The sequence below is a fragment of the Lissotriton vulgaris genome, chromosome 1_1 (genome assembly GCF_964263255.1).
Source record: "Lissotriton vulgaris chromosome 1_1, aLisVul1.2, whole genome shotgun sequence".
NCBI classification, from domain to species: Eukaryota; Metazoa; Chordata; class Amphibia; order Caudata; family Salamandridae; genus Lissotriton; species Lissotriton vulgaris.
In genome coordinates, this window is record NC_141685.1 from 467,125,998 (window position 1) to 467,151,691 (window position 25,694).

At 45.7% G+C, this 25,694-nt stretch overlaps 1 protein-coding gene across 1 annotated transcript in view; it reads right to left on the reverse strand.

The window, feature by feature from the left end:
- The window catches only part of DNAI4 (dynein axonemal intermediate chain 4), a 641,148-nt gene that overhangs the window by 142,536 nt on the left and 472,918 nt on the right, over positions 1–25,694 (reverse strand). The window contains exon 12 of the mRNA XM_086953805.1: positions 17,421–17,578. Within this exon, the coding sequence (XP_086809931.1) occupies positions 17,421–17,578 (158 nt within the window). The remainder of the gene's footprint in view (positions 1–17,420; positions 17,579–25,694) is intronic.

A 25,694-nucleotide genomic window follows, 5' to 3' on the forward strand; every position in this document is an offset into this window, starting at 1 on the left:
GTGATTTTGTTCCAGTTTCTTTGCAGAGTAGGTTGGAGGTGGTTGGTGGGTTGTGGTTTGTTGTTGGTGAAGTGAACGCAGCTGTGGTCAGTCCAGAGGAGATCCGTAGTGTGGCTGAAGGAGACATGATTGCTGGAGGTGAAGATGGGGTCGAGTGTGTGACCTGCGATGTGGGTGGGGGAAGTGACTAGTTGTTTAAGTCCGAGGTTGGCGAGGTTGTCTAAGAGGGTGGCGGTGTTGCGGTCGTTGATCTTTTCAAGGTGAAAGTTGAGGTCTCCCAGAAGGATGTAGTCTTTGGAGGGGAGCGCGTGTGGGGTGATGAAGTCCGTGATGTCTTCACTGAATTTTGCGCGGGGTCCTGGTGGTCTGTAGAGGAGGGTGCCTCTGAGTGTGCTCTTGGGGTCGATGTGGATCTGGAAGTGAAGGTGTTCGGAGTTAGCGAGGTTGGCGTCAGAGCTGGTTGAGATGCGGATTGATTTCTTATGGACGATAGCGATTCCTCCTCCTGTGTGGTCGGTGCGGTCCTTGCGTGTGATCTTATAGTCTTCAGGGATGGCAATGGTGATGTCTGGGGCAGAGGAAGCGTTCATCCAAGTTTCTGTAAGGAAGGCGACGTCTGGAGAGATGGTGTCTAGTAGATTCCATAGGTCTATGGCGTGCCTGTGGACCGATCGAGTGTTGAGAAGGATGCACTGTAGCTGGTTGGGGTCGGGAATCTGTGTTGTGGTCATAGCGGAGATGTTGTCGGTGCCGATGAATTTGCAGGAGTAGCAAGAGAAAGGTCCATGGGTGTGTCCAGGGACGGCTTGGACGCAGTTGGGGGCGCGACCGGGGTTAAGGGCTAGGAGGGTGGCGGCATCGTAGGTAATGCGGGGGGGCTGGGAGGGACGGGGGCCAGGGGGCCTGGCGCTGGGCGCGGTCCAGGCGCAGACGGGCGTAGACGGGCTTACCTTTGGCGCACCTTCGGCGCGGGTTGGGCGCGGTCGCTGCGCGTGAACGCTGCACGCGGGAGGAGCTGTCATATATGGATAGTGGAGGGGGAGGGGCGAGGGCGTCTCAGCTGGGAGGCGGGTCGGGCACACGAGGAGGACAACAAACAAACAAAATGGAGGCGGGGGGAGGAGCAGAGCGGAGCGCTATTGGCAAACGCGCAGACAATGTTAATAAACAGCCAAATTGAATATCTAGAGCGCTAATTAGGCAAAGCGCTAGCCAAGGCACACAGCAGGCGAAAACAATTGCAGGTATGAAAGAGATCCTTCAGCAGAGCAGCGCTACGATACCAGGTTGCAGCCAGGGGCACAGGGAGCGACCACTCTATCCGTGAGGAGGAGCGAGTCACCGCGTTTACAGCAGAGCTGCGCTGTATTAAGTTAGTGGGAGGGCGTCTCAGCTGGGAGGCGGGTCCGGCACACGAGGAGGACAACAAACAAACAAAATGGAGGCGGGGGGAGGAGCAGAGTGGAGCGCTATTGGCAAACGCGCAGACAATGTTAATAAACAGCCAAATTGAATATCTAGAGCGCTAATTAGGCAAAGCGCTAGCCAAGGCACACAGCAGGCGAAAACAATTGCAGGTATGAAAGAGATCCTTCAGCAGAGCAGCGCTACGATACCAGGTTGCAGCCAGGGGCACAGGGAGCGACCACTCTATCCGTGAGGAGGAGCGCAGACCCGAGCGGCCAGGACTGTGAATCCACTTTGTGAGAGAGGACACTATATCGGGTAGGGACCCAGACACCCTACACGCAACTGCAGATCCAAGGCCAACAAGTAAGTTCCCCTACTCAAGGTTGGGGTAAGAAAGAGGAAAATCCTGATCGGAACTAACTACACAGCACGTGGGGCCCGAACCCTTGACCGCTCCCTCGCCTGGAGTAGCCACTGCCTCAACGGTGCTAGTGACAACACCACAGCACACAAAGCGGCACTCCTAGCTACACAGACAAGCCCATCTAGAAGGGGGTGAGAACCTAGGCTCCAAAGATGTCACCAGGGAAAACAAAGAAGGAGCGCTCAGTGAAGGAGCTCCTACTCAAAACCACCCCACCAACATCGACACCCAGAACGCTCTGCCGGGACCATCGGCAGACGGGGGTATAGATGACTCTGAAGCCCCGGTCAAAGGCTCCTTCTTGGAAACACTGTTCGCCTCACTAAAAGATGACCTGCAGACAATGAAGAAGGAACTGACCCAATAACATAGAACATTTACAGCAGGAAGTTCTCTGTTTAAAAGACCAACGCCTAGATCTGCAGTCGTACGCAGGAACAACGTATGAATCCAGGGAGTCCCACATGGGGTGGAGGGCTGAGACATAACTACGTTCGTGGAGGAGATGTTCCGCACTATCCGAGAAGCACCTCCAAACCAGAAAATCAAGCTGGTCCGAGCAGGTCTGAGAAAACCACCTCCGGCTCCTCCAGCAGACATACTTACGTGTGTCTACAACTTCCAACTTAAAGTACGAATACTGTGTAAAGCCATAGATATTCACCCGGTTGAATTTAACGAACACAAACCGCTACTATACCAAGATCTTGCTGCATCTAGATTGCAAAAACAGAGGGAGTTCCACCTGGTTACAATTCACCTACGAGATAAAGAAGTGCTGTACTCTTGTGGCCACCCATTCCGTCTAATTTTCAATTCGGAATGGAAAACCCACCATATCCGATCGCTGCTGGATGCCCGACAGCTACTGAATCTGGAGGACGAAACTAGAAGAACAGACTCACAGCCCCATAACGTGACTAGACCCCTAAGGGACCGTAAGTGGAGGACAGTGAATCGCTCTCCAACATGCCTGGCACCGGATCTTTTACAATTATGAAGTAGAGGAAGGCCGTCCTGGCCACCTTAGCGGAGGACACTGGCCAATCTGAGTGATTAGCATAGGGCAACTCCAGGAACTGCTTCAGAGGAAGGATCTGGTGCTCGCAACCTCCCTTCTTGCACCCCTTCCATTGATGATGGGAGAGGCCCGGGAGGGGCGGACGACGGATGGGATCCTGCTGACATCTCACGCCCACATCCACAGGTCTAACAAACAGGGACATTCAATATGTTCACTTGTTACTGTTTTTTGTTAATTGTTTTGTTTCTGAAGGGTATGTTTCCTCTCTCTGCCTATAATCGCATGCTATGCACCATAAGGTACACTACAAGGCATCACAGTTCAACCCAGCCCCCAAAAGAGTACTCTCCGGGTGCACCCATGCCCTTCGAAGCGACAAACTACAGTCCCACAGCAGTCTCCATAACCAGTATAAATGACCCATACACTTAACATAATCTCACTAAATGCGAAAGGCCTCAACAATCCAATTAAAAGGCGAGCTATCCTATCATATCTTGAAATCTTAGGGGTACACATTTGTCTCCTTCAAGAGACACACTTAATCCCCGGGGACATACCTAGACTCCGATCTAAGACATTTCCCACAACTATTTTTCTCCTCTCACACAACAAAAACTGAAGGAGTAGTCATTCTGATTTTTTCCAAATTCCCTGGGAAGGTTGGCCCCAAACAGGCGGAGATAAAGGGTAGACTACTGGTCTACACAATCCAGATGGCTCCCCACACATTCACTATTGGCACTGTCTATGTGCAGAACGAGGGGCTGAGGATTTCTCAAGCAAATTAATAGCAGAGGTTTCTAGATCTCAGGACAGAATTATAATAATTGGGGCAGACCTCAATAGAGAGTTTGACAACATGGCGGATAGATCAGCCCAGACACAGGGACAGTCACAAGCCCACACGGAAGACGGGAAACATATGATGCAGGGTTGACCGATGCTTGGCGTACTTTACACCCCACAGACAGAGAATACACCTTCTACTCTCACTCCCACAAGACCTACGCTAGAATAGATTATTTCGTATCCATGGCAGCTGTTTTGCCCCAAGTACAGAAGATAACTATTCTACCTCGCACACTGTCTGGCCATTGGGCAGTGAGGCTGACAATAGCCCTTCAAGGCACTTATACCCTTCCGCAGACCTGGCGGCTTTGAGAGACTATGCTCCAATGCACACAAGTAGTAAGGCAAATAACGAAAACAATAACAGACTATCTTAACATGAACAATAATCCTGAAATGCCAATTGCAACCTTATGGGACACCCTGACGGCTGTGTTGAGGGGGATTTCATTGCCATTGCTTCATCGGACAACAAGATTCGAGGGGAAAAGAGAGACTCACTTACACTAAAAGTCCAAGAGCTGGAGTGTATACACCAGAGGACAGGTGCCCCAAGGATCTGGAGACAATTAGTGGCTGCCAAAGCACCGATTAGACTAGAGCAGGTCATTACAGAGATCGCTAGGCTGAAAACGCTGAAATCCCAGGGCCCGGATGGCTTTCCCTCTCTCTACTACAAAGATTTTTGCTCTTCGCTAGCCCCAGTGCTGGTGAGGGTGTTCAATTCAGTAGGGACCACATCTACTCTCCCACGCACGATGCTGGAGGCATCAGTAGTGGTGATACCTAAGCCTGGCACGGATAAAACATGCTGTGAGTCCTACAGACCTATTTCCCTCCTCAATGTCGACTTTAAATTTCTCACGGGAATTCTAGTGCAGCGCTTCTTCACCCTTCTACCGGGCTGATAGACCCGGTCCAGGCGGGTTTTATGCCTAGTCACCAGTGCGCCAATAACACAAAGTGTCTTCTGCATATTGTGGATAAGGCTCAGCGTTTTGATGGCGAGCGCATCATCTTGTCCATTGATGCAGAAAAGGCTATAGACAGAGTCCACTGGCCATACCTAGAGGCAACCTTGTGGCTCTTCTGCATCCCAGAGAGATTTCTGCGCTGGATCCTGGACAGTTACTTTACCCCAACTAGAACCATCTGGGAGAACGGGGTGTCACCAGCCCCTTTCTCAATTCAGCAGGGCACAAGGCAGAGATTTCCCCTTTCGCCACTCCTCTTCGCTCTCTATATTGAGCCAATGGCTCAGATGATACAAGACAATCCTCTGGTGTCTGGGGTGAAGTTCGGTGGGGAGCACCATAAGATCAGCCTGTACGGAGATGACATAGTAGCCACCCTGGAAAACCCTCATGTATCTTTGCCGCTTTCTTGGCAGAGCTTGACTCATTTTCACAAGCGACAGGTTTCAAAATGAACGTCCACAAATCCCAGGCACTTAGTTTATCATTGTCTGCATCCACGCTAACAGCCCTGAAGAACAAATACAATTTACTATGGGCCATGGAGTCTATACCAAACCTAGGCATACAATTGGCAACGAATATGCAACATACCACCTCACTTAATTATAGAAAACTCCTCCAGCCGATTAGGGAACACTTGCCTAGATAGAGGCCATATTCTTTGTCGTGGCTGGGCCGTATTGCGGTGGTCAAAATGACAATCCTGCCAAAGATTTTGTTCGTCTTTCAGGCTCTTCTTCTAGAACCCACACCCAGAGTTTTACGTTCTCTGCAGAGGTACCTGGAACACTTTATCTGGCGCAATAAGCGCTCAAGGCGTAATAGAGACCTGGGCTGCCGGTCCCCAAGAGAGGGAGGTTTGGCCATCCTGAACCTGTAGGAGTACTACTCGGCTGTACAATTACAAACGTTCGTGGAATTGTCTCGTCCTGCATCCAAAAAGCATTGGCTAAGGCAGTAGCGCGGCGATCCTTGTGGGAGATTCCCTTCCTCAACACTGCCCTCAAGGCATCTATCTGTCGGAGGTCACAGGGGCTCCCATTAGAGCATGGGTCAAAGTTTCTACTGCTTGGGGTCTGACGACCTTCCCCTCACCTCTCACCCCTTTCGTGGGAAATGTGGCTTTTACACCTGGACAAGCAACAAAGTCTTCCAACCAGTAGTCTGAAGAGGGTCGCCGATCTTTCGGCCATGTCTTTGAGGTAGATGGTCTGCTAACCTTTGAGGATTTCCATTCACAGCACGGCCTCCCCGAATCCAAACGCTTCCGGTACCAACAGATTAAGCACTGGGTATTGCAACCTGAAGTGCGGGAAAAGGCACAGAGACACCTCACTTCCTTCGAAAAATGGTTGGTAACCAAACTTACAGATTCCCGCCTCATCAGTGAACCATACAGCCTGAGAGGTACACAAGGACGCTAAATCCTCAGGGCAACTAAGGTGGGAGAGAGAAGTCGGGAGAAGTCTCACAGAGAAAGAATTGTCTGATATATATATATAACAGAGCCCACCACAAGGCCCGCAATGTCTCTAGTATGGAAACTGCAATTAAAATGGCTAGTTACTGGTATCTAAAAAATGCATAGAGGCAACCCGGCCAAAGACTCAAAATGCTGGAGAGACTGAAGGCACACTGACCCATTTATTATGGGAATGCCCTAAACTTACCAGCCAATGGACGCAAGTGCTGGACAACATCGACCAACACTTCGATACCCAAATCCCTAGTTTCCCAGCCCATATCTTACTGGGCCTACCAAATGCTATCACCTTTCCAATCAAGGCGGGCAAGAGCCAACAATTAGCCCTTACTCAAGGTGCAGCCCATCAGAACATTTTGAGCACACTGGGGGACAACACAACTTCCTACACATGTGGGATGGTTACACCACCTATGGAGAATCTTGGGTATGGAAAAAATATCCTTCACTCTAGCTAATCAGACAACCTCCTCTCAAGATGTTTCTGAACCATTCTTGGCCATACTAACCTCCTAATTCAGGGAACTAACCTGCCCCAAGTACCTGCGCTTTGTAGGACTCTCAGAACCTACACAGCTTAAAGTGGACGCTACATCTAACTCGTCATGTCCGATCGAGGGGGCCTATTAATGGAAATTATCTTGGAGGGGAACTTTCCTTTCCTCTTACTAGTTTTACGTTTCTGTTTTTTTTTCATCTTTGGGGGTGAGGACAGAGTGGGTGGCTTGTAATGTTTGCATTAAACCACCCTGTGTTCAGGGTCAACAGATGTATTATATCATGGCGAAAATTGCAATAATTCTTCTTATTTCAAAAATAATAAACAGTCTTAATCATTGCTTTGACAAATACTAGCGCATCCTAATTTCAAACGTTAAAAATGTAAAAACTTTGATGTATATTCAAATGCAACACCCAGCAGGAAAAACGGACAAATAGGAACTATACTTGTTGACATTATATTTATCCGCACGCACGGTGGAATACCTTGTTCGTTTTGTAAGTTTGTGTTAATGGTGCATTTGAATATACATCCAAGTATTTACATTTTTAACGTTTGAATTAGGATGCACTAGTATTTGTCAAAGCTATGATTAGGACATACGGTATCACTAGTAAGTCAAGTCAAGTCAGATAATTTATATAGCGCACTACATACCCAGAGGGTCTCAAGGCGCTTAGGGAGGGGTGGGGGATTACTTGTCAAATATCCACGTTTTAAGTTGCTTTCTGAATACTAGGTGGTTCTGGGTAAGGCGAAGGTAAGTGGGAAGTGAGTTCCATGTTTTAGCTGCCAGGTAGGAGAAGGATCTACCTCCCATGGTGGTTTTGTTGATGCGAGGTACAGTGGCGAGGGCTTGGTTAGAAGATCGTAGTTGGCGGGAGGGGGTGTAGAAGGACAGTCGAGTGTTGAGGCATTCTGGTCCGATTTTGTAGAGTGCTTTGTGTGCGTGGGTTAGGAGCCGGAAAGTGATCCTCTTATTGATGGGAAGCCAGTGGAGGTTTTTCAGGTGACCAGAGATGTGTTCTTTACGCGGGATGTCTAATATGATCCTGGCTGAGGCGTTTTGGATTCGTTGGAGTTTTTTCTTGAGTTTAGCGGTAGTACCTGCGTAGAGGGTGTTTCCGTAGTCCAGTCGGCTCGTGACCAGAGCGTGGGTGACCGTTTTCCTAGTTTCGGTGGGGATCCAGCGAAATGTTTTTTTGAGCATGCGCAGAATGTTGAAGCAGGATGAGGAGACGGCGTTGACTTGTCTGTTCATTGAAAGTGAGGAATCCAGGATGACGCCTAGGTTCCGTGCGTGGTCTGTCGGGATGGGTGCTTTTCCAAGGGCTTCTGGCCACCAAGAGTCGTCCCATGCGGAGGGGGATGTACCTAAGAGGAGGACTTCTGTTTTATCTGAGTTCAGTTTCAGACGGCTGTGTTTCATCCATTCGGCAACTTCTTTCATTCCTTCGTGTAGGTTAGTTTTGGCGGTGCTAGGGTCATTGGTGAGTGATAGGATCAGTTGAGTGTCATCCGCGTAAGAGATGATGTTGAGTTTGTGTTGGCGGGCGATGGCCGCGAGGGGGCTCATGTATACGTTGAAGAGGGTGGGGCTGAGTGAGGATCCTTGTGGAACACCGCAGATGACTTCAGTGGCCTCTGACTTGAATGGTGGAAGGCGGACTCTCTGGGTTCTTCCGGTGAGGAACGAGGTGATCCATTCAAGTGCTTTTCCTTGGATTCCGATGTTTCTGAGGCGCTGTAGAAGGGTGCTATGGCAGACTGTGTCGAAGGCTGCGGAGAGGTCGAGGAGGATGAGGGCGACTGTGTCTCCATTGTCCAGTAGAGTTCGAATGTCGTCTGTTGCTGCGATGAGGGCGGTCTCAGTGCTGTGTTTTGCTCGGAAGCCGGACTGTGAGGAGTCGAGGGATTTGTTGGCTTCGAGGAAGGCGGCGAGCTGGTTGTTGACAGCTTTCTCGATGACTTTGGCCGGGAATGGAAGGAGCGAGATGGGGCGGTAATTTTTGAGTTCGGTGGGGTCCGCTGTGGGTTTTTTCAGAAGGGCGCTGAGTTCAGCGTGTTTCCAGCTTTCCGGGAAGGTGGCGGAGTTGAAGGAGCAGTTGATGACGTCTCGGAGGTGCGGTGCTATGATGGAGTCTGCTTTGTTGAAGATGTGGTGAGGGCATGGGTCAGTGGGGGATCCCGAGTGGATGGAGTTCATCAGGCGGATGGTGTCCTCAGTGGAGATTGGGTTCCAGTCGTTAAGGATGTTCAAGGGGGGTGAATGGTCAACATATGGTTGGGTGGGTTGGTCTCCGGGTTGGTTGTCGAAGCTGTTGTGGATGTCTGCAATTTTGTTGTGGAAGAATGAAGCTAGGGAGTCGCAGAGGGCTTGAGAGGGGGTGATGTCGTTGGAGTTGGCCGAGGGATTGGTAAATTCCTTGACGATGTTGAAGAGATCCTTGCTGTTATGGGCGTTGTTATCTAGTCGATCCTTGAAGGCGGTTTTCTTGGCCTTTCGGATTAGTTGGTGGTGTATGCGGGTGGCGTTTTTGAAGGCGTCCTTGGTGCTGGTGGTTGGGTCTTTTTTCCAGGCCTTCTCAAGGGAGCGGCAAAGTTTCTTGGACTTCTTAAGATCATCGTTGAACCATGAGGCCTTCTTGCTGCCAGGTTTGCTTTGTCGTTTTTTCAGTGGTGCTAGGATGTCGGCGCTGTTGGATAACCATAGGGTGAAGTTGGTGGCGGCTTGGTCGGGGTTTGAAGAGTGGGCTGGGGTGTTTAGAAGGAGCGATGAGGAGATCTGGTCGATGGTGATTTTGTTCCAGTTTCTTTGCAGAGTTGGTTGGGGGTGGTTGATGGGTTTGGGCTTGTTGTAGGTAAAGTGAACGCAGCTGTGGTCAGTCCAGAGGAGAGCCGTAGTGTGGCTGAAGGAGACGTGATTGCTGGAGGTGAAGATAGGGTCGAGAGTGTGACCTGCGATGTGGGTGGGGGTGGTGACAAGTTGTTTAAGTCCGAGGTTGGCGAGGTTGTCCAAAAGGGTGGTGGAGTTGCGGTCATTGTTCTTTTCAAGGTGAAAGTTGAGGTCTCCCAGAAGGATGTAATCTTTGGAGGGGAGCGCGTGTGGAGTGATGAAGTCCGTGATGTCTTCACTGAATTGTGCGCGGGATCCTGGTGGCCTGTAAAGGAGGGTGCCTCTGAGTGTGGTCTTGGGGTCGATGTGGATCTGGAAGTGAAGGTGTTCAGAGTTGGCGAGATTGACGTCAGAGCTGGTTGAGATGTGGATGGATTTTTTATGGACGATAGCGATTCCTCCTCCTGTGTGGCCGGTACGGTCCTTGCGTATGATCTTATAATCTTCTGGGATGGCAATGGTGATGTCTGGGGCGGAGGAAGCGTTCATTCATGTTTCTGTTAGGAAGGCGACGTCTGGAGAGATGGTGTCTAGTAGATTCCATAGGTCTATGGCGTGCCTGTTGAGGTTGAGCAGTGAGGCTGTATTCTGAAAACATAAGAGGAGATGTTACAGAAACCATTGAGGGGAAGAAAGGTGCAAGTAACTGTTTTTTTCCAAACACTTAGGGATACTTGTGAGGTTCAATTAAAGATGTTTATGTAAATGCTGAATTGGACCAATCTGACATGTTCATTGTAATGGGATACTTGGATTGAATAATTGGTATCTGGCTAATATGGATTTTTATTTAAATACAAATATGAATAATGTAATAACGGTGAATACTTTATTGTCATTTGTAGTTAGCCCTGAAGAAGGGCTCACAAAGCTCGATTGGGTTCCAATAAACACTGCCTTGGACGAATCATGAGTTTGTTCGTGTTTTTGACTGAGGTCCGGATGGGCACATTTTTAACATGAGAAGCCTTGAAAATAGCATGATACCCCACGTGTGGAATTAATTTGATGGAAACTTCAAGAAGTTGTGAAAAATACGGAGTACATGGAGTACCAATGAGTACAGGATATAGGGACGATGTATATACTCACATTGAGCTGTGCAACTGGGTTTGGGGAATAATGTTGCCCCACATACCATTGTTTAGTATCCATGAGCCACTCATGGCAAGGCACATATCCGGTGAGCACCTATATTTCAACTACGATGGATTAACATGGAGGAATTATTGGTGTGCATCCCTGCACCTTTGTTATTATTCATTCAAAAATAATAAAGAAATTAAAACATAAAGTAAACCCCCCCAAGTGACCCCGCAAATCATTCCGGACATGACTGCCTATATTACCAAAATGCTATATTCACAGAAAGTTATTAAGAAGGTTATCTCATTACAAACATATAAATTGTAAATTAGAAGCATCACAGAACAGCGTAATAATGTGCAAAGTAATATTGCACAGAAAGTAACACCTATGATAAGAATCAAGATTAAAGGTTCAAAACACTAATAATCTCATATTTGTGCTCTCATACTGTTGGTCTCCGTGTGTTTAAATTTATAGTTAAGAGTGACCATTCATGAGAAATATCTGAAAGAAATAGCTTACTTTGAGTCATGATAGGAGTTAGAGTGCTCCTTTCTGAAACAGCGGTGTGTCGCATGTACACCATACTTGATTCTCTATATATACCTAAAGTACAGACTGCTTCCATTTGTGAGGGGACTAACATAAAATTGTTCAAAAACCTGCCGTACGTAAGCACCATCTTTAAGTACCATGTCAACAAATATGAACCCATAATCATATCATTCACATATATTAGGCATCCAAGAGAACCAATATTAGCCCCTAGTCAAGGCATTCACGTATACTTGACATTGATAGAAAACAAACACTAGTGATTCCAAATGTTACAATCACACTCTAGGTCTCCGTATGATTTGGTTCATAGTTAGAGGGGACCATACCGGAAGTGCAAATGTTTGCATACGTGAACAGACTATCACAGAAGATTTCAGACTTGGCGTACCTAAGAGCCATACCGGAAGTGCAAACATTTTCATTCATAAGCGAACTATCACTGAAAAATTAAAAATGTGACGTGCAAACATAGGCGCCATCTTGAAGTACTCAAATTAACAATTACTAGCCAGGAGTAAGGTAATAAACACAAACCTACAGTAAGATAATAAATATTCATTATATTCATAATGGCATGTCACTTACATGCGATTATCGAGATCTAAAATATTTGTAGTACAGAGACATTCATGGTCAAAATCGAATAACATGTTAGAATCATTTGTTATTACTATATTACATAAACAAAAACAAAAAGAGGTACCAGGCTGTTCCTAATGAAGGATTGAGGTTTGTTTACTGTTCGGTCCGTTAGTATTAGAACAGGCGCAGTCGGCCCAATGGGAGCCTACGGGTGGGTATCCAATATGTTGGATATAGTGGCCTCTCACACCCTTGAAGGTGTCATGCTTCATCATCGGCAATGCTCCTCGTTGGGTCGGCGATGCAATACCCAACGGGCAACACCTCAAAGAGGGGCTCTTTGGCGGGGATCTTTTATCCAACTGCCATGTGGGTGAAGTGTGGGTATGGGGCCAGTGCTATGTAGACGTAGTGGTGGTTAAAATTGGGGCAGAGGGTACCAGGATCAGGTTTATTCTAGTGGTCCCTTGCTCCAAATTAAAAAGAGATCTAGATTAGACTTGAAGGGAATTAAAGTACCCTGGTACGAGACTAGACTAGTTGTAGAATCAATAGGTCGACATGTTTCTCGCTACTTGTCCACTGACTAGCGATTCTTTAGGACCAATATCAACAAGAGTTTGAAGTGTATTAACTGTCTACAAAGTGCCTTTTTCTCCTTTTGAATTCTAATTGTATTAACTGGAAAGGGAAAGGTGTACCTGTGTTGTGCTGTTTTTGCCTAGATTGGGAGACAAAAGAAAGCAAATCACAACAGGTTATGCTCCACATACAATAATAAGGTACCTAACAAACACTCGGTGTTGCATGCCAGTGAAGGTGTCCCTGACATGTGATAAAAACAGACGGTGTCATCCATGGTGAGCATAGTGAGTGGCATGCTCATGTGGGAAAACACGATTTAAAATCACTATTCAACAGCAATATTCTCCTTGTATATACAGAATTAAGGCACTCACCTATCTGTGCAATGGTGAGCTACAACATCAGCACCCGGCGGGTAGAGCTGGGGGTATCAACCTCATAGTTTTCAGGCTAGTTATGGTAGACAAATGGTACAGACGCTTTCAGGACTCCATAGAGTTCTATATACAAGTCTCATGGGTGGACTAGAACAATAGAATTGCCAGTCTAGTTCCCTAAATGTAGGGCAAATTAAATGCTTGGTATGGTAATCAGAGACGAAAGTTAATCGAGTTAAGCTGAATTAGTCTTAATAGGGCAATTAACACAGCGTTACAAGCAAGCTACGTGACCGGCAACCCTCCTTGAAGCCGCCTTGCAGCAATCTCATTTCTCATTAAGCCTCTTATTTTAGCAAAAAAACAGGCGGGAACCCCTGGGTCAACATGCTGCTGGTAGATTGTGGATTCCCTGATTTGAATCAAAGAAATAGGTAGCTCGTGTACAGCAAGATTTTAAACTACAGCCTTAGGATATCAACGTAGAGGCATATTCTATTAGCATCACATTACCTATGTTGATAGATGGTAAAAGGTACCGAAGGTGTATGTTAGTATGAGAATAAGGATAGATAGCATGCACTTAAGTACCCAAGAAGTATTGGCATTCATTACCCATGTTAAGGCCCCTGTCAACAGCATGTCATTTCATAATCCAACGGGCCTCATTTTGTATCAGCTTGAGTTACCGGTTTCCACCCCTCACATCAGGCATTACAGAGACACTGTTTCATAAAGAAGCACTCTCCTTCTGATCAGGACGTAAGATATTTTTCATGAATGGTCCCTCTTTACTGTAAATTTAAACACATGGAGACCAACAGATAACAGCACTAATTTGAGATCCCTAGTGTTTTGAACCTTTAATCTCGGTGGTTATCATAGGTGTTACTTTCTGTGCAATATTACTTTGTGCATTATTAGGCTGTTCTGTGACACTTGTAATACGTGATTTATATGTTTGTATTGAGATTACCTTTGTAATGACTTTCTGAGGATATAGCATGGTGTTATTATGGGACTTATTCTTCATGGATTACACAGATTACTATTGGGTACCTAGTTTACGTTGGTTCCTATGTGAAATATACATTTGTTCCTAGTTTATGGTTGTTACAATTCATGTGAATATAGCATTTTGGTAATACAAGATTTATTATTTTTTACAGAATACATATTGATAACTAACTATCACTAAGGACCTATTTGAGTATTAGGTATGGACTTTATGATTCTTTACTATTTGCTCACAAGACCCTGACCAATAATATCATTTTGTGACTAGGTATTGAAGCAAATATATGCCTTTCGCTGGAGAGGTAATTTGATTTTACATGGATTAATGTAGTGAGTTGACATTCGCTCACACACTGGCACTATGTTGTTTGGTCTTGCAATATTTTTATTTACTTGCCCTTTTTGGGCTTCAGTTGTGGTATGATTAATAAGAATGTTTATTTGGTGGCATATTGGATAAACTTTGGTTTGAGGTAATTACTTTCATCTATGATACCCTTATTATCTTCCTTTCCTCTTACTTTACCTTTAATTTTAACATTTATGATAACTGTTCCTATTTGTCTCTTGATTTGGAATTTCACACCATACTAACCCTGGCCTGGGTTACCAGTACAGACAGTTATGGTGTTTTGCTTTATTTTAATACTGAGGAAGTCAATGGAAGATTGACCCCAGACGAAATATGTATTGGCTACATCGGCGATAACTGTTTTTCTGACTAGACTTCGGTGTCTATGAGGTTTTGAACACAGGATTTCAATTATAATGATGAAGGATTGGCTGTAACACTGTGAATGTGGTAATGGACGCTTGGAATGAAAAGAAGAAGTCTCTACAACTACTTATCTGTGGAATTTGAACTTTACTGAACTTTTGCACAGGATAAATACTTTTGTGTATATCTATATGAACACACATTTCTGCGAAATCCAGTGCAAATCGAAGGATAGCATTAACATCACCTTAAAAGGATCTCAAGAGCTGGCCTTACACAGGTATTCAAAAGTTAACCATCTACTAGAGTAAATGTTCTTACTGGATGGTTACTTTGCAGCAAGAAAACTATCAATTCTGCATGGAAATTGAACTTGGCTAGGGTTAACCATTCAATAGGCAACCCTCAAGGTTTAGTGATTTAAGGTTTATATGAAACAACTCACTATTCTGGGCCAGGAGTTACTCCTGACTTTTGAGATGCCAAGAAGAATCTTGCACCAACTGAAACGGATCAGGAAATCACAGTCTACTCTCCCAGCCCAGTCTGGAACCACTAAGAAAATCTTGGCCTTGTGAAGTCTGATTCTCAGAAGAACTGCTTAGTTCAATAGAATTAGTGGAAACACATAATGGAGAGGGTAGTAACAAAGAATTGTGAACATGTTGCCCCACAATTGTTGTCTTTCCTATGTTAGCATGAGCACACTGCAGACTGTCCAGTGTTTTGTGCACGATCCTTGCAACATGGCGCCCAACATGGGGCAGTCGTCAGAGTGCTCATGTTAACATAGGGAAGACGACAATGTCCCCATGGGCCATTTGACAATGCTTAATGCTGAGAGAACAAAGGTGGGAGGAGTTTGATCCTTCTATTTGCCTGTACTTATTCTGTTGAGCTGTACTGACAATATGGATAGCTTTATTGGTGAGTGTTTAGTGGGTGCAGAGGGGGACAAAGAGGCGTTACATCCTCCTCTACATCAACTTAATCAGTTTATTAATAATAACCAGGAATTCATTTCATTTGTTCACTATTAAATGAAAATGTTCCATAGAATTAAGATCACTGAGACTCCTTAGATTAGTTGTACATTTATCATGTCTTATAATGCTGTTTGAATGCTCATGGACTTGATGAAGATGCATTCAAGATGTGAGCTAATACGTTCATGTCCAGCCTTAAAATATAATTTAAAAAAGTGCATCTATAAGTTAATACAGCACAGTCATTTGTTTCACTGGCAGGTGGCCAAGAGCAGGAGAAGAAATGTGCTTGGAAATAAACATTAGTTGTTGTTTACTTAAAAGAATAAAGAAATATCTGATGACACTGTGCCTCTTAAAAAAACATAAAATCAGAAATCATCCATACAATGGTCTAACTACATTTCAGCAGATGCAAGAGAATTTGTCGAAAATTGCAAACTAAATGGAAGAAACACAAACTAGCTTAGGACTTGGTGAAGCTAAAATTGGCACTTTCTGGAGAACAAAAAGGCAATTTTTGTTGGGGCTGGGGGATGGTGATTAAAATAAATAAATTAAATGAAATCCTCCTTACTTGAGTATAGCTGCCACTCTACTCCGTCCTCTCTCTGTTCCTGGCTCCCGGCAGCATACAGGCTCCCAGACTTACTCCAACATTCCACCATTCAACCACATAGGCTGAGCTACAAGACAGGTTAGTGAGAAAGGGACATGGCATCCAAACCAGGATACCACACTTCCCTAAGTCAATCACGATTTTGCTGTCACCAGGATGACAGCAGCATTGTGATTGGTCTGATTGGCCTGGTACTGCGCTCAAAGAGGGAGTGGGAGTGGGAGCAGGAGCCTGTGCACGTTCTCCACCCAGATGTGCAATACAGCTGGGTGGAGAAATGCTAGGTGCACATGTCTCTTTGGCTGATCCAAGACAGCCAGCCATACAAACATGCTAAGTTAAGTGCACCAACCATACCTGCCACTACTTGTTACATAGCCCAGCCCCTCCCCACCCTAACCTGGTTCGTACTAAAAATAAAACGATGATAACGTAATGTTATTAACGTTGTGTTATCATTATTTTTTTTTTTTTGCAAGCAGTCGGGTGACGTTTCTCCACCATTTGCGGAGAAGCCGCCACTTTCAGAATGGGTCCGGAGCATTAGGGGCTCCCTCCCTGTACTTTGCAGGGAGGCCCTCTTAAGATGCGTAATGCCACTGTGTGAATATGCAACAGCACAAAGTGATTTACGCATAATGAGGATAGACTGAGGAATCTTATTATCATTTTTAAATATGTACTACAATATACTGTATAAAAATAAAATATATCACGTTTAGGTGTTTTAATTGCACAAAATGAAGTGGTATAACCAGTTGCATTTCAGTGAATACTGTGAAATATGATAAATATTTCACAGTTCCTTGTAAAATTTTAATTTCATCATCATAATGACAGGCCCTTAAGCATGCTGCAGAGTTTAACTATTGTTCTGCTGCTAGGATTATATGGCATACAGGACAATATTATCTAGTAAGGTTTCTAAATTATACAGTAAAAATGCAGCACATTTTCCAACAGTATTATTTTCATCCATGAACCTCACCATTGGTTACCAAAACCTAAACATTTTAATTGACATCAAAGTCCACAGTTAGCTGCACTATGAAGTGAAAAAAATACATACCTTCTATCTGGCGTAATATTTGTCCTTTACTGTCATATTTGAGTTATGGTGGAAGTTAGAAACCCAGTGCCTTCACCTTTGTGGTTTACGATGAATGTTCCTCAATGACAATATAATACCATATTACATCGTTACCCATAAAGCATTCCCTCTTCTATTCTCTCTTGACAGACAGACAGACAGAAAGACAGAGAGGCAGACAGACAGACGGATAGATATTGTTTTGGCCAGCACGTTAAAGGGTGGGCTTACCAGTGGAGTCTAATCCTTTCCTCATATACCACCTCGTTATTCTGCCATCTGCAGATACAGAGATCAGCATTTCTCCCTTGTCTTCTCCCAAAGTGCACCTGTCTTGGTCCAGCCACTTCAACTGCCAAACAGGACTTGTATGCTTGCCAGGACTTTGACTAAAATAAATTAATTGAAAGCAGTTAACAAAAGGCAATTGTTTATTTAGTGGAGCTTGTTAACAATCATTAAACTTTAGCTAAAAAAAAATGCTTCAATTGTGTTCAACAAGATTTAGCACTGATTAACTCTTTAGAGAGTTTTGAGTATATATTTATGGTTTTACTGGTTGGAGTGCTCTACAGGGTAGGCAGATTGGGTGGAGGTCTCGGCATTCTCTATAAGGATAACTATACCTGTTGCACCGACCCAATCACTACATCTCTTGATCTGTTTCAGGCTTCATACATCTCAATGTCATTTCATCCAACTGAAAGCTTCACAGGTATTGTGACTTACCATCAACCTGGACGAAGGTGACCATTTAGCCAGGATATTAGCAACCTTATAGAACCGTACCTGTCAAGACCTACTCTTACCCTTTTGGGTAATTTTAATTTCTACCTTGATAATACTTTATGTAAGTATACTAGAAATCTCGTGGAATCTTTAGGCTGCTGTGGTCTGTCAGAATTGGTCAAGAGCCCCACGCATGTAGCGGGACATATATTAGATGGCATATTTTCTAATGACTCCCGCATCATGGTACGAGAGCCTATACTTCTCTCCTGGTCAGACCACTATGCCATCCCTTTAAACCTCCAGATCCCTGTATGGGGTAATATCCCACTCAATAAAAGGGTCATTGAGAAAAAGAGAAATCTTAGTCGAATTAGTAAAGAGGCTCTTCTCAACTTACTTAAAAACCATCATAGTCCTCTTCACCTGGACGCTAACTTTGCGGCTATTGACTTCTCCAATTGGCTTTTATCAGCCATGGATACTTTAACTCCCTTTAAGGAGAATTATGCAGAGAGAAAAAAGCGCTCTGTCCCTTGTCTGATAGACTGAGAAGATTGAGGCAATCTTGTCGCAAGCAGGAAAAGATCTGGTGCTCAGACCTCAACCCTGCAGGTAGAGAGTTACATAAACAATGCCTGAGGGAATATACATCTGCTATTATCGAGGAAAAAGTATCATTTCATTTAATGGCTAAGTATCCCTCAGGACCCCTAGAGACCTTTTTTAATGTTTTTAACTTGCTCTCCTCCCCTCAAGACCTTATCTAATAGACTCCTGCCAGGAGCTCTGCAATAGAATGGCAGACTTTTTACTCTAAAAAATAATGGATTTATATTCCTCTCTGGAAGCTTTTAATACTGATATCCCCCTATCAGTCCCTCCCAACCTCTCCCACCCCCATTTTAATGCTTTCCTAATCACAGCAGAGGTACCTACATTACTTACCACCCCCCTCCCCCGTCCCCTGAGTATACAGACCCCCTGTTAGGGGCAATTACATCAGGCTCCCCGATGGAGGCATGCTCTTTGAAGATGTGGAAAATGGGAAGGGAGGCCATTTTTCCCCACCTCACTTCAGTACTTAATGTAGCTATTTCTGTGGCCATCCCCTGGAAGTCGGCGGTGTTCAAGCATCTTATAAAAAAAGCCCACACTGTTTACAGGTGAATTAAAGAACTATCGCCCTATCTCCTTTTTACTAGTTCCAGCCAAAATTCTTGAGAAACATCTGAATTTTCATCTCAGTTCGTTCTTTGGGGAGCAAAAGCTGCTTGATAGTCTGCAGCATGGTTCTAGAAGTGATCACAGCATGGAAACAGCACTATCCTCAGTAATCAATAATATCAGGTTAATGCAGGGCACACGATGCTGTTGATCCTTCTTGACCTTAACGCAGCATTTGATACTCTATCTCCCATGAGACTGGTGGAACGGCTCAGGGAGATGGGTGTTGGGGTTACGGTCATCATGCTACTTACCTCCTTCCTTAGTGATCAAGCACAAACTGTGAAAATTGGTCCTTTATACTCCGCTCCCAACAGTCTGTTATGTGGAGACCCACAGGGCTCCTCGTTGACCCGACCCTTTTCAACATTTATGTTGCCCCACTTGCCAGGGTTGTCAGATCCTTTGGATTGGAGGCAAATCATGGTGTCCAGTGCCCACAACATCAGGGAATTTGCCACCAACTTCAAAAGCTGTATGCAGGCAGTCTCCTCTTGAATGGTGGAGAACTATCTTAAACTTAACGGGGACAAAACAGAGGTCCTGATCTTTGGGAACCAACTGAATATCTGGTCCAATGATTTTTGGCCAGGCACGCTTGGTTCATGTACTTGTCCTGTATCACATGGATAGAACCTAGGGGTCATAGTGGGCAACTCTCTCTGAGTCTTCAGATTAATAGAACAGTGTCCACCTGCTTTGGGATTATTAGGATTCTCAGAAAGATTTCCCATTTTCTTTCATTCGCCTCCCGAAAGCAGGCAGTTATTGCCTTAGTCCTGTCCAGACTAGACTATTGTAATGCCCTTTATTTGGGCATTAATAAATGCCTTGTGCGTCGATTGCCGCTCGTGCAGAATGCAGCAGCCAGGATGGTGATGGATCTTCCTAAATACCACTCAGTCTCCGTTTCTCTCAGCAAGTTGCAATGGCTCCCTTTAAATTGAAGAATTTGGTTAAAGGCTCTTTGTCTTACTCACAATGCTTTTTATGACCTAGGCTCAGATGGTATGACAGGGCTTTTTCGGCACTATGTTCCCTCTAAACAGCTTAGATCAGCCAGTAAAAATATCCTGGTAGTGCCTAGGTTCAGGAGAGTTAAATGGGGAGACATAGCCTTCTCCATCGCTGCTCCTAGGGTCTGGAATTCCCTCCCTGCTGATATTTCTGGACAAGTGTCTCACTCTGTGTTCTGTAAGGCCCTGAAGACCTGGCTTTTTACAGGTACTCCAGTCTGAGCCCTACTTTTATTTCTGTCCAACAGCCCCTCCCGCAGCGCCTTGACACCTCAGGGCATAGTTTGTGCTTTAGAAAACTAATATTCATTCATTCATTCAGCTGTGGTCATTCCAGTAGGGCAGAGGAGTGTCACCCCCCCAACAGACAGTGCCGCACACCATGAAAAATAAAATGGTAATAAAATAAATGTATACCATTTAAATTTTCCCTTTCCCCAGTCTGAACCGTGTTTGGGGTTGGGGCCACTTCTGCTGACTGGCAACAGGGAGTGGATTGCACCAGTTTACAGTGTGCATGTCACTTTGGCTGGCTGTCTCGTGGCAGCCGGCCTGACATGAGCAGTATAAGCCTCTCCACCCAGCTGTCTAAGACAGCAAGGTGGAGAGCAGGCATAGGCCCCCAATGCCTGTGGGAGCATCGTGGCAGTACACTTAAGCCAATCCTGGCACTGCTCTCCTGGTGCTAACATTATCAGTAGCATGAGAGCAGCACTCAATTGTTGTGGAGAACTGCTGCAGCCTGCAGATCAGAGTAGCACCAAGGGACTGAAGCAGGAGGACCAGAGGTGAGCCAGGCATGCAGTGGGCGAGTACAGTTCTATTTTATTATTCTTAACCCACTGATACACTGTAAGAATTGCACGGCCTTCAGCTTCAACACCGGAGCCCTCAGTCATGGTTGGTTATAAACTCTGTTTATAATGAGCCATCACTGACAGCCTTGGCGTTGACCAGGCACTGCTGGTCAGTGGTTGTCCCACCAAATATTTATCCCCTCAGACTATAGACTAGAGATTAAGATCCTACTATCCATCTACCGCACTAAAGTACTGATGGAGCAAGGTGAAGAGCAAAATGTTGTTCTAACCTGTGAAGTTAATCTCCCATAATATATAACTTGACTAATAAGCATGTGGTGAAAAGTATTAATCAACTTAGTTTAAAATTACAAACATTACACGCGGGATTAACTAACGTGGTTTATGTTGCAAACGCAAAGAAGAAAATAATAAACTAACCTTGTCTATTGTCTTTGTCAGTATTAAATGCGGCTGTTTAACTAATGGCATGTGCTTATTATGTGTGCTTATGTTATGTCCTTTTGTGACAAAAGCTCATGGAGTTCGCCAGTTCCTGGAGGAATAGTAATTATAAAAGCTGCCTGACTGTGCTTTTGCTAGATAACATAATTAACCTGGTTAATTATTAGAAGGGGGGCGGGTAACAGAATGGGTCTCAATTTTTTAATTAATTGATGTCTTGTGTTTGTTTAATAATAGTTTCCAAAGTGAGGCCTAAAAAGTGGCTTGGGAAAATATGGCTGACAGAGATGCAGACGTGAAAGAAACCTTGTCCAGAATGAAGCCTTGCATTTACCTAATGGAGATTTTTGCTGCACAAACATTATTAATAAAAAGAAAATACTTTTGCTTGAATAAAATGTGTAATAAACAACAAAGGAGTGACTGTGATACAAAGAATATATTAAATGTGATAGTTGTGAAGTTTGTTAAAAAACAAACAAACTCCGCTGTGCGCCGCACGCGTGATCAATGCTCACACGCGTGTAGAGCACACAGCGGGGTAGTCTCAAAGTCCCAGATTATGCCCAAAACACTATTCCCAACTAGGAGAAGAGTCTGGGGGCTTGTTGGTCACACGGTCATGGGTGGGGGGAGGAGACCCTACTTCTTCTCCTTCCCCCACCCATGACCGTGTGACCAACAAGCCCCCAGACTTGTGCTCTACACGCGTGTGAGCATTGATCACGCGTGCGGCGCACAGCGGAGTTTGTTTGTTTTTTAACAAACTTCACAACTATCACATTTAATATATTCTTTGTATCACAGTCACTCCTTTGTTGTTTATTATACATTGAATCGGGGCACAGGAGTGTCTACGCCCTACCTCTCTTGTTGATATGATTGAATAAAATGTGCTCATGGAGAGAAGGCCCATGGACAGGAAGAAGATGTGTCTGCCAAGTTTAGGAAGTAATGTTCTGAGCTCGAAAAATGTAACAATTCTGAGGAAACGGAGAAACGTGAAATTGAATGAACAATAGGGCTTATGTAAAAGCCCAGTCTTGGTCAAATTTCGAAAATGACCTAACGGTGGACTGACATGGCTCAGCCAATGAAAGACTTGGATTTTGTTGAAAGAATGTAGAATGTAGAGAGTTTAGATAGAGAAAAGGTATAAAACCTGACCTCATGAGCAGGGCAAAAAGCTTGCTTCCCGATTCCTGAATGACGTACTGATGGACTTTTGGCGCACGTAAGGACAGCAGACTTTAAATGGTATTTTCCTTTTCAGGTGAAGTGAGAAATAGACGGGGAAATAGAATTAGGGTATGGAAACTGTTATTTGCTGATACTTCATGTTTCTGATTTTGCTTTAATAAATGTCTGTTTAATAATTCATTTTCTAATGAAATGCTGCTTTCTTATTTGCTTTAAAAATAAAGATTCTAAAACGTAAATGCTCTTTCTTTATGAAGAATAAAGCCAATAAAAATTAGATTCGAAAAGACAAGCTGGTCTTGTTTATTCATGGTCTAGTTACTATCAGTTGATCCAATCGCCTTAATTGGTTTGATTTAATATATGACAATTGCTTAAAACCATAGTAAAAGATGATAAACTGCAGTTGTATATAATAGTGTAAATATTAAGTGAGTGAATTTATTAATCAGACCACTTGATTCAGTTGCTCAAAAATTGTCTCATTGGTGTTATGGGCCTTTTTGAGAGTTTCATGATTAAGGGTGAGTATTGAGGTAATAGGTAGTGTTTGCGAGACAGTTTTTCAATAGGAGCGCTGGATCGATTACTTGGTAGCAGAGTTCGGTTACTATGGTAACTGACATGTTACATGGAAATACATAGGATACATGTCTAAAACATGTTAAGTTTGTTCAGTTGTTACATGTAGTCGAAAGGTTTTTTCCAGCAGTGTGAAAATTCGTAGTTCTACTGGCCAGTGCTGAGTAGTGTGACAGGGGAAGTTACACAGTGCATTTGATCTGTTTCAAAAAAGTGGTATCGCCGTATATCACAAGTGTTGAGGCTGTACAGCACAAGTTTAGGGATTTAGGTGTGTAAGGTAGAATGTATAGCGAGGATTGTCTATGAAATCGTAGCTTTCGAGTATAGGGATACTTCTGTCCTGTCTTAAAACTCACTGTGAAAAGAGTAGTAGAATTTATCTAAGCTTGAGTGAAGGGTAAGGAAGCGTCGTCTATCTTACTGGCGAATGAGTATTTCTGTTAGCAGGTTAAAGTCCTTCTGAAGATTTATGAATGAATGATTAGGGATCCTTTCCATATGAATGTGCGTAAATGAATGGGTAAACCCTCACCAAAATGGAAGCTCTTCATTTAGTGTGATTTCAGTGTTTACAGTGGTATTCATTTACCATTAAAACGTAGTATTCATTTAGTACGCATGAAGACTAAGTAGTATGCCCACGAGCCGAAATATGCTAATGAGGGAATACTAGTTCTACTCAACTACCCTTCAAATACATGATGAACACTTCAATTGATTGCTAAAAGAAGACTAGTAGTATTCTAGAAGAATAGTATTTGAAGCTTAGTAGTATTCTGTTAGTGTTTATCTACAGCTCTTGTGCCATTTCAAGAGCAAAATGAAGGCTAGTCTCATTGATTGTGACCACTATTTGAAGACTAGTGGTATTTTTTGTGAGCAATATCTGAATACTAACGGATCACTATTTGAAGACTAGTGGTATTCTTTGTGAGCAATATATGAATACTAACTGAATACTAACGGCAATGATTGTGAAAGGGGGGGATCGCGGGGGGGGGAAGGGTCACGCGCAGGGGCGGGGGGGAAGGGTCACGCGCAGGGGGGGGGGTCACGCGCAGGGGGGGAGGGTCACGCGCAGGGGGCGGGAGGGTCACGCGCAGGGGGGGAGGGTCACGCGCAGGGGGGGGAGGGTCACGCGCAGGGGGGGGAGGGTCACGCGCAGGGGGGGAGGGTCACGCGCAGGGGGGGGAGGGTCACGCGCAGGGGGGGGAGGGTCACGCGCAGGGGGGGGAGGGTCACGCGCAGGGGGGGGGAGGGTCACGCGCAGGGGGGGGAGGGTCACGCGCAGGGGGGGAGGGTCACGCGCAGGGGGGGGGGAGGGTCACGTGCAGGGGGGGAGGGTCACGCGCAGGGGGGGAGGGTCACGCGCAGGGGGGGAGGGTCACGCGCAGGGGGGGGGAGGGTCACGCGCAGGGGGTGGGAGGGTCACGCGCAGGGGGGGAGGGTCACGCGCAGGGGGGGGAGGGTCACGCGCAGGGGGGGGGGGAGGGTCACGCGCAGGGGGGGGAGGGTCACGCGCAGGGGGGGAGGGTCACGCGCAGGGGGGGAGGGTCACGCGCAGGGGGGGAGGGTCACGCGCAGGGGGGGAGGGTCACGCGCAGGGGGGGGAGGGTCATGCGCAGGGGGGGGAGGGTCACGTGCAGGGGGGGAGGGTCACGCGCAGGGGGGGAAGGGTCACGCGCAGGGTCACGCGCAGGGGGGGAGGGTCACGCGCAGGGGGGAGGGGTCACGCGCAGGGGGGGGGAGGGTCACACGCAGGGGGGGGGGAGGGTCACGCGCAGGAAGGGGGAGGGTCACGCGCGGGGGGGGGAGGGTCTCGCGCCGGGGGGAGGGTCACGCGCCGGGGGGAGGGTCACGTGCCGGGGGACGCGCAGGGGGGGAGGGTCACGCGCATGGGGGTGGGGAACGCACCTCCAATGCTTATGTGTGTTGCAGGAGGGTCGCGCCTCCTCCAATGCTTATGTGTCTTGCATTGGCTGAGGAGTCCTGACAGGTGAAGTCCAGCAGTTTTCCATCCGAACTTCCGAAGTCAATGCGTGCTGCAGTGGATGTGCTCCGTCGTCGTAGCAGAGCTGCTCCTCGTCGTCCGTTAGCTGGGCTGGCTCATTAGTAAGTCTTAAATTAAACTCTATCGCCTTGTTAACTTCACACATACCTTAACTCTGCTCCGTTGTGTGTTATTATTCTCACACACTTCTGGCAGGCCTGACCTTTGTGCACATCGAGAAGACCTGACAAAGTCTCTCCTCTCGGGTAACATTACACTGCTGCAGTCGTGGTGAAAGTGTGTGTGTTAACCATAGGCAAACATGCCCTGGAAGAGGGGGGGGGTGTTAGGAGCAGCCTTTGCTCCCCTGTTTCACCCAGGCAGAACGGAGTAAAGTGAGACTAATCTAACAGGCCTCACGGCGTCACCCTCTTCTACCCAACCCAGCAGCGAAGAAGCAGAGGAGCTCCTGACTGTGCAGGGTTCTGTACTT